A 16545-nucleotide genomic window follows, 5' to 3' on the forward strand; every position below is an offset into this window, starting at 1 on the left:
CATTTGTGAAGTCCTTTGATTTTACTTATTCAAGATTCTACCACACAGGAATTTTTAATATTTCTGAAATTTCAAATATTTCTATCATTTCATTTATGGTTTCTGGATTTGGGACCCATGTTACTGACTCTACGATTATTTAAGAGTCAAAACATTGAAGCTTCTTCATGGTTCCTCTCACTATCTTTTTTTTTTTTTTTTAATATTTAAATCTTTGATCTTTGGGATTATCCCAACATAAGGCGTGAAGTAAGGATCTAGCACTGTTTGTTGAATTAATCCATCTCTCCACTACTGATTTAAAAGGTCAACTCTTTCATAAACTAAATTCCTGCATATATTAACATTTAGAGGTAGGCAGGTGAGCTGATCAGAAGGAATGACAGCAGAGCCCTGGAGGGAGGAGTGGGAGAAACATAACCAAGTTGCAGAACTCTTCTCTTCACTTAGCTGACCTCATGAGTGACAGCATGACAAATGTCACAATGTTCACCAAAGAGACCCAGCGAGGGACACTTAACTGCCAGCAACATAGAGAACCCACAAAGCTTTTTAATATGAAAACTATGTATTTGGGCACAGAAATGCAATATATAACCAGAAACCACTGTTCATCAACAGTGACATTATTATCTCCTCTAAGAACACAGGAGCAAAGTTATTAAGGAAGGCCAAGAGAAAACAATTCTTTCAAGTCCTATTCAATGTACTCTGTTAGGGAAGACGAAGCTTACTTGACTCTGGTCACAATTCCATCATGTCTACTTTCTTTGTAAGTTCAGCTTCAATGGTATCCTAAAGGAAGAAAGAAACACCATAAATTCTATAAATAAGGACATAAAACAGGTGCTTGAACTTCTAGTGTTATTTAAGTAAGGGAAGCAAAAAAGAAAAACATTAAAACAGAATTTTAAGGGTGCCTGGGTGATGCAGTTGGTTACGCATCCAACTCTTGATTTTAGCTCAGGTCATGATCTCAGGCTTGTGGGATCGAGCCCTACATCGGGCTCCATGATCAGTGAGCAGTCTGTTTAAGACTCTTTCTCCCTCTCCCTCTGCCACTCTCCTGACTAGTGTGCTCTCTCTCTAAAATAAATAAGTAAAAATTAAAAAAAAAAGAAATTAAAAAAATACCATTATAAATATTAAATATGCTCTCAGATATTTCTTGCTTATGTATCTCTCCCTTATCCTCCACACCCCAAAAGTTTTCAGACTCCTAATTCTAATAAACACCTCAAGGGGGAAAAACCCTTTAGAGAGATGAGTCGCTATATCAGTATAAAGATACATGAACCCATTTTTCCGACATCTACTGCTTGACCAAAGTACTTCTGCAACTTCTCTCACGTCACCTCTTTCCCACTTTCGTTGCCCCTGTCTCATTACTTCTCCCCTTGTCAAAATACGCTAACCAGTTTCTGCAATTTTCTTTTTCCTTCCTCTAATCCACCCTATACACTGATTCCAGAATAATCTTTCTAAAGAATTGTCCTAACCAAAAAGCACAACTTTGATCACATTTCTCTTTAGCTTAGAAAATAAAGAAACACATAGCAATGTTAGTGGTCCCCTAGAGCCTCCAAGTTCAAACTTCTTTATATTTAAGATCCTTTATATCATAAACCAATTGATCATCTTTAGCCCTACCATCCACTGTATACTCCTAAGCAGCTGGAGTGCATCACTTGCCAAAGCTTAGGCAAATCCTCCATTTTTTTAGCTCTTATACCTTTGTTAATTCTTTTGCCTAAAATATTCTATGTCTCTTGACCCCCCTTTTCCAGCCAGGAAAATCTAGCAAAAATTTAAAAGAGATAAAAAATTACTATGCATGTTTTATGGAAAGAAATATATATATATATCCAAAAAGTATTTTAAAAAAACATGGTGGAGTGCGTGGCTGGCTCAGTTGGGAGAGCATGTGACTCTTGATCTCAGGGTCATGAGTTCAAGCCCCACATTGGGTGTAGAGCTGACTCAAGAAAACAAAAAATATTTTTTAAAAAAATGCAACTTTGGGACTGTGGTTTACCTCTGATTAGGAAGAAAAGAAGACAGATGAAGGGAGCTTTAGTTATATCAGCAGTTTTTTCTTTGTTTTTAAAAAATCAGAAGAAAAAAATGGAACTACTTACTAATTCCCGCTTTGCTTCTTCAATTTTCACCTGAGCAAGGGACGGGTTCTTTTAAAGAAAAATAAAACAAGAAGAGGTTATATTGCATCACCCAGGACTCAAGGAGAAAAAGTGCAACAGTTTTTTTCAAAAGGCAAAAACCTTACAGAAGTGTATCCAGTGAACATACAATACTGAAATTAGCGGACTTTAAATAAATCCTTAAACATGGACCTAGTATTTTATGATCATTTAGTATCCTTGGGGAAAGCTGGAGATGACTTTTTTTAAGTTTATAAAAATAATTACCGGCATTAAATCTAAATAAGACTCCAATTTTTTCTTCAAAGGTATAGTCTGTCGTTTTAGTTCCGCCAATTTCTGGGGGTGGAAAAAACACAAGAGTCACAGAGTGACAGAGATATTCATAATGCAACTAAACACAGTTCATTTCTGAAATAAAACATAATAAAGCATTAACATGAAGATATTTTAAATAATGTATCAAATTGTATCAATAGGTCAAATGAGGGTCAAAGATATATGAATAACAAGCTTACTTCCAATGGAAATAATCCTTATAAGATGCTTAAAAGAGCAAAGTTAAACCCCCATTTATTAAGAACAGGATCTTAGTGGGGCGTCTGGCTGGCTAGGTCCATGGAGCATGTGACTCTTAATCTCAGGGTTGTAAATTCAAGTCCCACATTGGATGTAGATATTACTTAAAAATAAAATCTTTTAAAAAAAGAGAATAGGGGTGCCTGGGTGGCTCAATTGGTTAAGCGTATGACTCTCGGTTTTGGCTCAGGTCATGATCTCAGGGTCCATGCTTAGCGTACTCTGCTTGTCATTCTCCCTCTCCCTCCCTCTCTGTTCCTTCCCCTGCTCACGCTCTCTCTTTCCTCTCTCGCCCTCAAATAAATAAATAAATAAAATCTTTAAAAAAAGAGAGAGAATAGGATCTAAGTATGCTGTCTAGGAGTACAGAATAATCTGATTAGGGGCGCCTGCGTGGCGCAGTCCTTGAGCACCTGCCTTCGGCTCAGGGCGTGATCCCGGCGTTATGGGATCGAGCCCCACATCAGGCTCCTCCGCTATGAGCCTGCTTCTTCCTCTCCCACTTCCCCTGCTTGTGTTCCCTCTCTCGCTGGCTGTCTCTATCTCTGTTGAATAATAAATAAAATCTTAAAAAAAAAAAGAATAATGTGATTAAGAGGAATCAGAATGTAAGGGAACAATTAGAATCTCAAATATGTACCGATGAACTCAACCTTAGATTCCAAAAATTAAAGTGTAAAAAATGTTAAGAATAAAATAATAAATAATAATAAAACAAAACAAAGCAAAACCCCCTCTTTCTCCTTCCCACCAAAATAAATGAGACACTCATACAACCTAAAAACCTAGAATTGCATTCTGTAGAGTTTTCAGGCCTGCATTTTTACTATAAGTGGAAAGAGAAGAAAAGGACCTAGATGGTTAGCACATAATCCCTCAATAAATTTATTTTATAAACAAATCAATAACATATAACCGACTCTAGCAAAGAGTTTCTAGCATATGGTAATAAAGGAAACCAAACAAACGTGAGGATAGTTACAGCTAACCAAGTAATAAAGGTATAAATACTAGTGAACATAAAGTACAGAGATAAAGAAAAACAGCTCAATAGTGAACAAAGCTCTACAGAAAGAAAAAATGAAAAAGCAGATTGTGTGCTAAGATTTTAAAGAACGCTAAACTGGGTTAAACTAAGCTCACCTCTGAAAGTGCTACTAGTGACTGATGAGACAGAGAAGCATCCATGCCTCTGGCTGAAAGTTGCTCCTGTAATTCCAAAAAAGGGAGTTCGGTTAAAAACAGTATCTTGAAAGTGACCGTCATGACACATTTTCATTATATAACACAGGGGTGAGAAGCTACAAATCATATGTGAAAAACTATACATGCATCTAAGCACTTTTATGCAGCATGCAGGTCATTTCAAATAGTCATAGATCTGCCACAAGGTGGGTGCAGTGCCAAGAGTCTGGGCTTGGGACCTGGCTGCCTGCATGTGAATCTGGACCCGACGCGAAGCAGCTACATAACTTTGGGCAAGTCACTGATCTCCGTAGTTCCCTTATATGCAAAAAGGTAGGAATAATACTGCCTAGTTGTGAGGACAAAGGTCAACAAGAAGTCTGAAAAGAATTCAACAGGGGCGCCTGGGTGGCTCAGTCGGTTAAGCATCTGCCTTCGGCTCAGGTCATGAACCCCGAGTCCCAGGATCAAGCCCCCCATCAGGCTCCCTGCTCAGCAGGAAGTCTGCTTCTCCCCCTGACTCTCCCCCCTCTCATGCTCTCTCTCTCAAATGGATAAGTAAAATCTTAAAAAAAAAAACAAAGAGAACTAAATATATTCAGTCCTTCATACACACCTCCGCAGTTCTGATTCCAAACCTGAACTCCTCCGACTTTGCTTTTAGGAAGCTTGTGTTCTGAAGACGATTGTCCACTTTGGCCCTTTCCGTAGACAGATGCAACTCGGCCTTCTTTAGATCCCTTTAAAAAGTAAAGTTGAAAACATTCTCTTCTTCTCAGTGGAATTATTATAAAGAAGAAATTCCACTACTTTTGGGATTCAACTCTGGATTAGCCCAAAGTTAGTAATATACTTGCTGGATTTTCTCCCATATATTTTATATTCCAGATTAGCTACCGTGTATTCTTCCAAGTCATCTTCCCCCGCCCCACCACCATGTTGCCACCTGGAATTTTTCTCAAGGAACACTAAGTAATTTTAAGATTAATCTATGCCAATTATTCTTGGAGAAAGTAAACCAGCTGCTTAAAGAAGTGATTTAATATATCCAAGCCAATTTGAATTATGGAGGTCCCAAAGAACTCTTTCCTAAAAGGGACATGATAGAGTGCCTTGCATATACATATTCAATATGTATATGAAGTAAATTTACACATCACTAAATTACTTGTGCATATCCACATTCCTGATCTACAGCATCTAATCTCAGGGGCAACAGGGACCTAAAGAAGGTCCAGAGCATCAGGAGGATACCAGAGCTCTAGAGGCACCTGGGTGGCTCAGTTGATTAAGCATCTGACTATTGATTTTTTTTTTTAAGATTTTATTTATTTATTCTACAGAGATAGAGACAGCCAGCGAGAGAGGGAACACAAGCAGGGAGAGTGGGAGAGGAAGAAGCAGGCTCATAGCGGAAGAGCCTGACGTGGGGCTCAATCCCACAACGCCGGGATCACGCCCTGAGCCGAAGGCAGACGCTTAACCGCTGTGCCACCCAGGCGCCCCCTGACTATTGATTTTGACACAGGTCATAATCTCAGGGCCGTGAGATCAAGTCCTGCATTAAGCTCCATGCTCAGTGGGGAGTCTGTTTGAAATTCTCTCCTTATAACCCTCCCTGCCCCCCACCCCCCACTTGCATGCGCACATGCACACACACGTTCTGTTTCTCTAAAATGAATAAATAAATCTTTTTTTTTTTTTTTAAAGAGCGCTACCAGAGCTCTAATAAGAATGGGAAACAAAATATAATGTGACTTTAGGTTGCACCATAACTTATAAGGAAAAAAAAGTTCACATACATTTTCAAAATTATAAAACCTAGGCTATTTGTTGGGGCGCCTGGGTGGCGCAGTTGGTTAAGCATCCAACTCTTCGTTTCCGCTCAGGTCATGAACTCAGGGTGGAGGGATTGAGCCCCGCATTGAGCTCTGCGCTCAGTGGGGAGTGTGCTTAAGATTCTCTCTCCCTTTCTGTCCCACCCTTGCTCACACTCTCTCACTGAAATAAATAAATAAATCCTTAAAAAAAAAAAACCCCACAAATCTAGACTATTTGTAAAGGAGAAAAAAAAAAGGTAAAAAATTGTACGAAGTAAAAGGTGAAAGCCTATACCCAACATCCAAGTCTACATCCACGTCATTTTTTACTTAGAAAACCATTTATGGACCCCAGTTCCTAATGTGTTGTTTTAAATCCTATCTACCGCCAAAACCAAATCTGACAATATCCTGTCACTGCCCTTATGATAAACATTGTCACCACTTCCAACTCAGTTACTTACTCTCGTAGACATTTTTCTAACACTAAAGTTGCAGTTAGATTTTTTTCAAGTTTTGCCAATTCAAGCTTGATTTCTTCATTTTTGGACTTGGTATGGAAAAGATCAGAGGTCAAATCATTCACTGCAGGGATAAAACTAAAAAAGAATCTGGTCACATAAATGGACATTAAGGACAATAATGACAATTATTCCTCATTTCTAACAATGAATTTATCTCTATGTGGATTTTTCTATCATCACAGTTTCATACCTCTATGCATTTTTTTCTCTACGCATCTTTTATATGCTGTTCCCATCGCCTGAAAAGCCCTTCTTCAGGCAAATTTCCATTTGTCTTTCAAAACTCAAATAAGATTTACTCCCATTCTGGAACTCACTACCCCTTCTCTGTGCGTAGCTGGTACATTCTTGCATTGTTGCAGATGTCAAACTATGCTATGGTTTTACGTACCCATCTCCCTTGTTTGACCATAAGCAGACTGTCCTTGCTGACAGTTAGTATCCTGTCCATCTCTACTTCCCCAGTGCCTCTGTGTGTGTGTGTGTGTGTGTGTGTGTGTGTGTGTGTGTATAGCTATGGTTATATGCCTAGCGTATTAACTGGTATTTGGTGTCTGCTGAATTAATCCAAGTTTATATTTCTGCTGCAATATAGCCTTATGTTCTTATATCTTATATCTGTTCTTATATCTGAATATATATATTAATTTCAAGTCCTTATATGGGCAATTAAGTAGAATAGCTATACAGTTCTCTGATTAGTGGTAGTCCTAGCTAAGAAATGGCCACCGGTCGTAATCATATGGACTTTGGTGTAATAATGTGTTGGAATCCCAGTTCTGCCATTTATCAGCCATTTATCAGCTTGGAGAAGTTATTTAACACACCTCTCCTGAGCTTCAGTTTCCTCTTAATGTTGTTGGAAAGAATATTATTATTATATAGGTAGGATGCCTGTCACAAGGAACAAAGATCCTTACCTACTCTATGCAGAAGGGGGGACAGGACCAAAATTCACTATGCTTAATCAGACATAATTAGCCTACTTCTTTTCTTACTGTTTACAGGGAGCAACGTAAGTGATAACTAATCTCTTTCCAAATATACATGAGTACCAACCTTCACAAACCTAATCTTGGAAGAAGAAAATTTAAACACCAAGTTTATCTGAATTAATTATACAAACTCACTGGCAATGATAAGGAGGAATTAAGTAAATTCAGTGTTTTTGCATTTATTGTTAATTTCCTGTGTAGAATTACCCAGAGAAACAAAAAGTCCTTTGGTCGAGAACTTAAAGTTTATATGACTACAGAAATTTAAATTGTTACAACAATTACCTGGCTAGTGAGGTATCCTTTGTTTCAAGGGCCACTGCACTGTCAACCAAAGCATTCAGGTACCTAGAACCGGTGCTGGACAGATTGGCAGGGGAAAAATTCACACTCTCCATGAGAAGGCTCTGAAGATGCTTGGCTGAAAAGACAGAAGAGTTCTGTGGTGACTAAGATGTTTGTTTTATTTTAATTTTTAATAGCTTTATTGAAATCTTATCACAGATCATACAATCCACCCACCTAAAGTATACAATTTGATGGCCTTTAGTATAGTCACAGAGTTGTGCACCCAACAATACGATCAATTCTAGAGCATTTTCATCACCCCTTCAAAACCCCCCACATTTCTTAGTCATCATATTCCAACTCCCCAACCCATGAAGCCCTAGCAACCACTAACCTACATTCTGTCTTTACTCATTTCATATTTGGGTATGTACCTAGGGGTAGAACTGCTAGTCATATGGTAACTATGTCTAACCATTTGAGGAATTACCAGACTGTTTTCCAAAGAGACAGTGTGATTTTACAATCCCACCATCAATTTCTCCATATCTTCACCAACAGTTATTGCGATTACTATTATTTTTGCATAGCAATCGCTCACAGAATTTAGTAACGATCAATAAAATGATAACCCAAGACCTGAATATTTTTCTTTTTATTGTAGCCCTCCTTGTAGGTGTGAAGTGGAATTATGGTTTTCATTTGCATTTCCCTGATGTCTAATAATGGTGGCTTCATGGCCATTTTTATAACTGCTTGGGAGAAATGTATATTCACACCCCATACCCACTTTTTATTGGGTTATTTATCTTTTTATTATTGAGTTCTTCATATGTTATAGATACAAATCCCTTATCAGATATGATTTGCAAATGTTTTCTCCCATTCTATGGGCTGTCTTTTCATTTACTTGATGGTGTCCTTTGAGAACAAAAGTTTTTAATTTTGATGATGTCCAATTTATTTACTTTTTCTTTTGTTGCTTGCATTTAGGGGAATCATAGCTAAGAAACCATGGTCAAATTCAAGGTCATGAAGATAAACACTGATGTTGTCTTCTGAATTTTATTTATTTATTTTTTTTACTTTTTTTTTTTTTTAATATTTTATTTATTTATTTATTCGACAGAGATAGAGACAGCCAGCGAGAGAGGGAACACAAGCAGGGGGAGTGGGAGAGGAAGAAGCAGGCTCATAGCGAAGGAGCCTGATGTGGGGCTCGATCCCATAACGCCGGGATCACGCCCTGAGCCGAAGGCAGACACTTAACCGCTGTGCCACCCAGGCGCCCCTGTCTTCTGAATTTTAGGTTCAGCTCTTATGTTTAGGTTTTTTATTCATTTTGAATTAATTCTCACATATGGTATGAAGCAGGGTCCAACTTCATTCTTGTACATGTGGATATCCAGTTATCCCAGCACTAGTCATTGAAAAGGCTATTCTTCCCTCCACTGAATTGTCTTATTACCCTTGTCAAAAATCAGTAGGCCAGGAGTTAAGACTTCCAGCCTAACAGTGCAAGGAGATCTGCATACCTGCTCTCCAGTGAAACTGGCGAAAACTGTAAAAAACAAAACAAGAAACCCAACCACGTAAAAAGCAACAACAATAACAACAACAAAAAAACAGATGATTTAAAGCCTCTGGAAATGGTCCTAAGGACAAACAGCAAATAAAGAAACATCTATTTTAGAAAATCTATGAAAATTCAGTAAGGAAGGTGGGAGTTTGTGATATTTAAACTAAGACCACCCTCTCCTTCTCCTTCCCAGTTCAGTGAGGCGGACGCCCCACTCCAGACTGTTGTAGTTAGGAACACAGGGATCTCCATGCCCACAGCTCCCAGACAGAGGGCTTTCTGTCCAGGAAGAATTGCTCTTCAATGTTTCTCATCCTGACACTGGCTATCTGTGGCTGAGACTAAGTCCTAGGTGAATGTGTTTGAGAGGTATGGGCTCTCTTCCTCCACTCAGCCACTGTTTTTGGAACGGAAGCTCTACTGTGGGTGAGCTTCTACCATGCTGAGAATTCCAGGACCCAAGAGCCCTTGTACCAACTCATGAGGTAGCAATGCCACAGCAGGAAAGGCAAGCCAAGGGAATATAAGGCTGCTGTACTCCCATGTCCCCCAAGCACTCAGCATCTACACTGGCATTGCCACTCAGAGAAAAGCTTGTTATTGTCTCTACCTCCAACTCCGGATCCCTGGCTCAGAGATTTGGGGCAGAGGAAGAAGCAAGCCATAGAAGAGATAATTCCCAGTATCTTCTCAAAGGAGCCGAATTCATTTGCCACAGAGCCTGGAGAAGTCCAAGCCTAAGAGACTCTCAAGAACTGTGTAAGTTATAGTAAAAAGCATTTGGGAGAAGAGTCAAGACACAAGTTAAACTGCAGGCTAGTTAGTTTGCGCGGGAGAAGCAGAAAGTAAGACATGTAAGAGGAGCCATCCTTGGGTCACAACACAGATCAAACACTGCCCTCCAAAACTTTTCCTTTAAGGGTGCCAGAATTTGATTGGATTAGCCTGTAGAGCAATTTGTGTCCCATAGCATTGTTGGAAACAATAGTCAGCTGTTAATTAGCAGAATTTTACAGTTGGATGTGGTCCATGAAAGAGAGGAAGACAAGCCTACCAAAACCACTGACATCCCACAGTGACTGTGGGGATACTTAAATACGTGCCTCCGTGAGGAGCAACATCGCAGGCTTAACACCCTCAGGGGTAAATAGACTTCATTAAACACAATCAGTCAGTCATTAAACAAACAAGAAAACAACAATGACGACAAGTTCCGGGGGGCTGGGGTGTTGGGAGACTTGTACTCAGAGTTGCTACAATACATTAGCTAAAATGTCCAGTTTCCACAAAAAATATATAGGAAAGCAAAACAAGAAAGCATGACCTATGGTAAAAAGCAAGCAACAGAAACTCCCTGTCAGAATGACCAGACATTGGATTTATCAGAAAAGACTTCAAAATAGCCACAATGAACAAGTTCACAGTACCAAAGGAAACCATGATGAAAGAAGTAAGAAAAGATAGGGGGACAATGTTGCATCACATAGAGAATACTGAAAAGAAACAGAAATTGCCAAAAAAAAAAAAAAAGAAAAATTAAATGGAAATTCTAGAGTTGAAGAGTACAATAACTAAAATGAAAAGTTGATTAAAAAAATGAACAATAGTTTTGAAGTAGCAGAATCAATAATAAGTGAACTTGAAAATAAAGCAATAGAGATTATGGAAGCTGAAGAACAGAGAGGAAAAAAGTAAAAAAGAAAAAAGAAAAAAAAAAGAGAGAGCCTCAGAAAAATAAGGAACACCATAGGAATATCAACACATACACAATGGGAGTCCAGAAGAAAGAAGCAGAAAAAGCAAATACATAATGCCCGAAAACTTACCATATTTATTGAAAAATAATAATTTACACATCCAAGGAATGACTCAACAAAAAACTCAGAAACTCAACAGACCCAAGTGGACTAAATGCAAAGAGATCCACAAACATATCAAAGTAAAAACGCTGAAACAAAAGGTAAGGGCACAATCTTGAGAACTGCAAAAGAAAAAGGATTTGTTATTTACAAGAAAACCCCAATAAGATTAAGAGTTGATTTCCTGGCAGAAACAATGGAGGCCAGAAAGCAATGGGATAACGTATTCAAAATGTTCAAGAGAAAAACTATCAATGAAGAATCCTACATTTAGCAAAACTATCTTTCAAAAATGAATGCAAAATAAAAACTCCCAGATAGACAAAAACAGAATTTGTTGTTAGCGGTCCTGACTTAGAAGAAATTCTAAAGGAAGTTCTGTGGGCTGAAAGCAGGTGACCCCAAACAATAATTCGAATGCACACACAAAAAACAATGAATATCAGGAAAGGTAGCTATAGAATTATAAGGAGCATAAATGCATATTTTTTCTCCTGATTTAAAAAGCAATTGCATAAAATAATATGTATATAAAGTATTGTTGTGTTGTAGAAATGTAATATATAGGCTAAAAGCAGTGCACCAAAACAAAAAGTCAATTTTGCTGTATGTATGTTAATTTTTAAAAGAAAATTGGGGGGCGCCTGGGTAGCGCAGTCGTTAAAGTGTCTGCCTTCGGCTCAGGGCGTGATCCCGGCGTGCCGGGATCGAGTCCCACATCGGGCTCCTCCGCTGTGAGCCTGCTTCTTCCTCTCCCACTCCCCCTGCTGTGTTCCCTCTCTCGCTGGCTGTCTCTCTGTCACATAAATAAATAAAATCTTTAAAAAGAAAAAAAAAGAAAATTGGAAACATGCCATAAACAGTAGAATTACAATATAAATTGCACTACATTCAAAACATTGCATGTAACACATGCCACACACATAAATAAATACAGGGCAATTGTAGGTCTCACTTTCTTCCTCTTTTATATATTCCAACCCATAGAAAAGTTTTTGTCAATTCTTTTGTGTGTAGTTTGTGTTATAAAAACAACAGGTGTCTTCAATGCACTTTTTCAAGCTACATATGCACAGCAGAAAATTCTAATGCAATCCCATGAACACATAGTGAGAATGTGATTCTTCAAGTCTTGCAGTTCAGGGTTGCCACCTCAGAATGTCCTGATGGCTCATTATAACTAAAGCATGGACACCAGAAACAGACCAAAGAAATACATAAATGAAAAACCAAAGGCTTGTATGTCAGGCTAAGTTTAGACACATATTTTAGGGGTTACTATTTGGTATCAGAGTACTAATAAAATTTACATTATAATGGGGGCGCCTGGGTGGCACAGCGGTTGGGCGTCTGCCTTTGGCTCAGGGCGTGATCCCGTCCTTATGGGATCGAGCCCCACATCAGGCTCCTCTGCTATGAGCCTGCTTCTTAGTCTCCCACTCCCCCTGCTTGTGTTCCCTCTCTCGCTGGCTGTCTCTCTCTCTGTCAAATAAATAAATAAAATCTTTTTTTTAAAAAAATTTACATTATAATGAAATTTATGGCTTATTAAGTGGCTATAATAATGGAGTGGGAGGCAAATCTGGGTGAAGTAAAAGCAAAACTAACAAGCAGTCCACACAATTAATTTTGTATTATTTAGTGTTATGTTATAAAATGTCATATATACAAAATGTTATCATCGAGTTGTTATCTCATTCAAAACTCTGTAATTAATCTCACCTTCTGCTTCATATTCACTTGCTTTCTGTTTCAAGTCCTCTATTACCAAGTGGACATCCCTGTCCCGAATCCTGTTGCGTTCTGAAAGGTGATGTAAAATCTCCGTCGTCCGAGCATTCACCTCATATTGCGGAATGGGGTGATCTCCAAATATTTTTTTTAACCACGCAGCAACCTAACCATTAAAAGAAAAACAAATATTATAAGATTTGTTTATTGTAATAGCATGAAGCAAATATGACAGAGTGATCAGAAGCAAACAAAATGTTTCTCTAGAAATATTCTGGCAACCTACTTACTTCACATTATCTCTTTACAGAGATAGATAGCAGATATCAGGAAACAAGTGAGCAACCAATGAACAAAATCAGAAAACAATACGCCCAATGAAGAAAATCAAATAATCCACCCTTTCCTAAAGCTACAAAGCAGTATAGGCTAGTAATCTGCATCACTCGAATGATCTCAAAGCTTAGTATGAAGGTGCCAAAGCATTATTATACGCGCAAAGTCTGAAAAATGAGTTGCCCTGAACACACCAGAAGCCTCACTGTACGCAGAGGCACCTAGAGTTGGGATGCTGGATGAGGAAGCACGTCAGATGTGAAAATCCTACTAGGAAGCAGTGGTGAACGGTGAGGCTTTGCTGGAAAACGGGTTTGGATTCGGAAGTCCCACTCCAGTCGGCTGAGAGGAATCTCGTACCAAGGGGCTCCTCCACCGCTCTCCAAGCCTGAGTCGAAGCAAGGAGAGCCCCGGGAAGGAAGGGAAACGCCCTTTCCCGGGGGTCTAAGCAGAGTGGGGCTCGCAGACCCTGAAGGCGGGACTCAAGATGGAGCAGCAGAGTAGGAAGGAGGAAAAAAGTAAACATGGTGCGCCCAGGACATCGGCGGGCGGGGAGAGTGTGTCAAAAATGCCGTTTCCAGGAGGCCATAAATCCCCACTCCCGCCCATCACCTGCGCCTCTTTCTCTTCCTGTGCTTCCATAGCCGCCGCTCCCGCCACTTCTCGAGAAGTTCCTCGCGGGAGAAGTTCACAGCTTGCTCTGAAGGGCCCGCCCACACGCCGTTGGTCCCGCCCCCTGAGCCCGGGATTTCTGGGAGTTGTAGTTTTTACGAGGACTCCGGCCTCCGAGTCCTTGGGCAAAGCTGGTCCAAGGCTCCCGCACCACGAGCCTCTTCTCGCTTGCCGCTTCGCGGCTATCTCTGCTCTCGGTGGTATCATTTCCTAGATGAGCAGGACAGCCGTCTAGAACCAGGCTGGTTTTTTTCTTTCTTATATTTTTATTTCTGACTTGAATCACTTGTCTTAAAAAAATACCTGAAACTTGTTTTTGGAGAGCAGATATTAGTTTCTTCCACAAGGAGTGCACTGTCTTAAAATTTTTATTGCTAGAGTAACTAGCAATATGAGCTGCAGCAGTCTTATCTTATTCTTTAGTTTCCACTATCAAAGAGCTACATGTGCTGGAGACTGTTTTAAAATAGTTGACAGTTGGGACACCTGGCTAGCTCCATCAGAACAGTGGGATTTTTGATCTGGGTCATGAGTTCAAGTCTCTCCTGGGGTGTAGGGATTACTTAAATAAATAAAACTTAAAAAAAAAAAAACAACAGTTGACAGCATCCAACTGCTGGCACTGTCACTGCCACTCAGCCATTTTTCGTTCATTTCTTGCCTTCCCTAAAGTTCTCCCTCCATCACTGTGGTTAACACTATGAGAGGTTCTCTATATTTACACAGACAGCAATGTATAGTTTTCTATGTTTTCCTATTTTAGTTTCATTCTTACAAGTACCTTGTAAAAATAAAAGAACACACTATTCTACATATTTTCACATTAAAAATCACACACACACGGATTCAATGACTTGACCAAGACTGGGTAGTAGAGCTAGAGTCTGACCATAATGTTCTTGTTTTGATTTATCTTTGAAGGCTAGTAAGACCACACTGCTGCCTGCAGCCTCCTTAGTATACTGTGAAACACAGGAAAGGTAGACCATGTACTCAATGTACTCAATGGTCTGATATATGTGGTTTAATATCAAATCGTGGATCACTCTTAGCACTAAATATCTTTCTTCTAAGTCATATGCATATTTAAAATGATGAAATTTTTTTCAAAAGAATTTTACTAACTAGCCAATACCATATTGTATAGCTTGCTTATTTTTTTATTTTGTTTTGTTTTAGTCAAATGTGTACTCTGCTCAGTAACCAAATTTCAAGTAAGTTGGTACAGCCCCTGAGTATGGGAGAAAAGTTATCTTTATGCCCTTTGTCCACTTTCATCACTACAAATTTCACAAAATACGGCTCCAACCTTTCTGTTTTTACAAACCATTTTTTTTTTCTGTTAGCCTACTCTTACCCATGACGAGAAGGATGCTCACCTTGAAAACGGAGTTGAGTATTAGATAAGAGATTGTTGACCATACATTTGCAAGCTATATTTTAGGACATGACCCTTTTAATCCAGATATTCATATGTCCCACCCAAATTAAGGTTTTGGGTGTAAACCAGATAAGACACCCCATATCTCCCCCTCAACAATTCTGTGCATATCATAAAAATCAGTATCACAAAGATTCTGTGCATGTGTGGGTGGGGGAGTTCTGCCCCAATGTTGATGTGTCGGTATAGGAAGGTGTTTTTTCTTCATCCTTTCCATTTTATTTTATTGTTTTTTTAAAGATTCTATTTATTGGTAGAGAGAGAGCATGCGAGAGAGAGCACAAGCAGGGGGAGCAGCAGAGGGAGAGGGAGAAGCAGGCTCCCGGCTGAGCAAGGAGCCAGACACAGGGCTACATCCCAGGAATCTGGGATCCTGACCTCAGCCAAAGGCTGAGGCTTAACTGACTGAGCCATCCAGGCACTCCTATCATTTACATTTTATTCCAAATTTATTTTTTTTAAAGATTTTATTTATTTGAGAGAGAGATCACAAGCAGGCCAGCAGGGGGATAGAGTAGAGGGAGAAGCAGACTCCCCACTGAACAGGGAGCCCCATGCGGGACTCTATCCCAGGATCCCGGGATCATGACCTGAGCCCAGGGCGGAGGCTCAACCGTCCCCAATTTATTCGAAATGTAAAAGCATAGTCCCTGCTGTCCTGAAACTAGCTGTTGGTAGAGGAGACCTTGAATCCTAGTCCAGTCTCGGCTAAGACTTCTGATCCTGCACAATTCTCAGTAGAGCTGGCAACCACTCTTCTTTAACTCCTTGTGTTTGTTACCATTTTTAAACAATTTGTTTCAATATACAGATTTCATTTAGATAGACTCTAAAAGAACTGCGACTTTCGAACTTGAGTGCGTAATGGATCACCTAGAATGGTGTGGGTGCCTCTCAAAAATTCAGATTGCTCCAAATTTTCGACTTTAAGAGGGTCTGGGGGTGGGACCAGGGATCCACGGATTGACCAGTTTCGCAAGCCCCCGGTGATAACTGTTTACTTTGCTACAAGGCTTTAAAAGCTGTAATCTCGGACTCCACATCATCAGCCTCCTGTCACCTTCAAACCAGCGGCGTCCCAGTACAAGGTGACGCCTACACAGTCCCCAGCCCTGACTGGGCCCGAAAACCGCATCGTAGGGGGTTCCGCTACCCACATGGTCGCCAGGGGCAACCACAAGGTCAACTCAATAGGTCAAAATAAATCTCTAACGAAAGCCTGGGCAGAAGTTGACAAAGGTCTAATCGCTCATTTTTAAGTTTAAATCTAAAAACAATACTTTAAAAAAGTAACCCCGCCCCCAACCCTCCCGCAAAAGGCAGATTCGCGTCTGGTGGGTGAACGCGAGGGGCGGTACTTCCGGGTCAGGTGGGCCG

General features: G+C 39.8%; 1 protein-coding gene across 2 annotated transcripts in view; it reads right to left on the reverse strand.

Annotated features, from left to right (window-relative positions):
* Nucleotides 1–13812, reverse strand: part of HAUS1 (HAUS augmin like complex subunit 1) — a 14952-nt gene extending 1140 nt beyond the window's left edge. The window contains exons 1-9 of one of the 2 annotated variants that reach the window (XM_008691575.2): nucleotides 13668–13812; nucleotides 12711–12885; nucleotides 7548–7683; nucleotides 6208–6342; nucleotides 4540–4663; nucleotides 3882–3947; nucleotides 2427–2498; nucleotides 2139–2186; nucleotides 735–795 (exon numbers count right to left, since the gene is read on the reverse strand). In XM_008691575.2, the coding sequence (XP_008689797.1) occupies nucleotides 745–795; nucleotides 2139–2186; nucleotides 2427–2498; nucleotides 3882–3947; nucleotides 4540–4663; nucleotides 6208–6342; nucleotides 7548–7683; nucleotides 12711–12885; nucleotides 13668–13697 (837 nt within the window). In that variant the 5' untranslated portion in view covers nucleotides 13698–13812 and the 3' untranslated portion in view covers nucleotides 735–744. Of the gene's footprint in view, nucleotides 1–734; nucleotides 796–2138; nucleotides 2187–2426; nucleotides 2499–3881; nucleotides 3948–4539; nucleotides 4664–6207; nucleotides 6343–7547; nucleotides 7684–12710; nucleotides 12886–13326 lie in introns of both variants that reach the window. The other variant, XM_040632553.1, reaches the window with a different exon arrangement.
* Between the last annotated feature and the right edge of the window lie 2733 nt (nucleotides 13813–16545).

Source organism: Ursus maritimus, unplaced genomic scaffold (genome assembly GCF_017311325.1).
Source record: "Ursus maritimus isolate PB19 unplaced genomic scaffold, ASM1731132v1 scaffold_18, whole genome shotgun sequence".
Classification (NCBI taxonomy): Eukaryota; Metazoa; Chordata; class Mammalia; order Carnivora; family Ursidae; genus Ursus; species Ursus maritimus.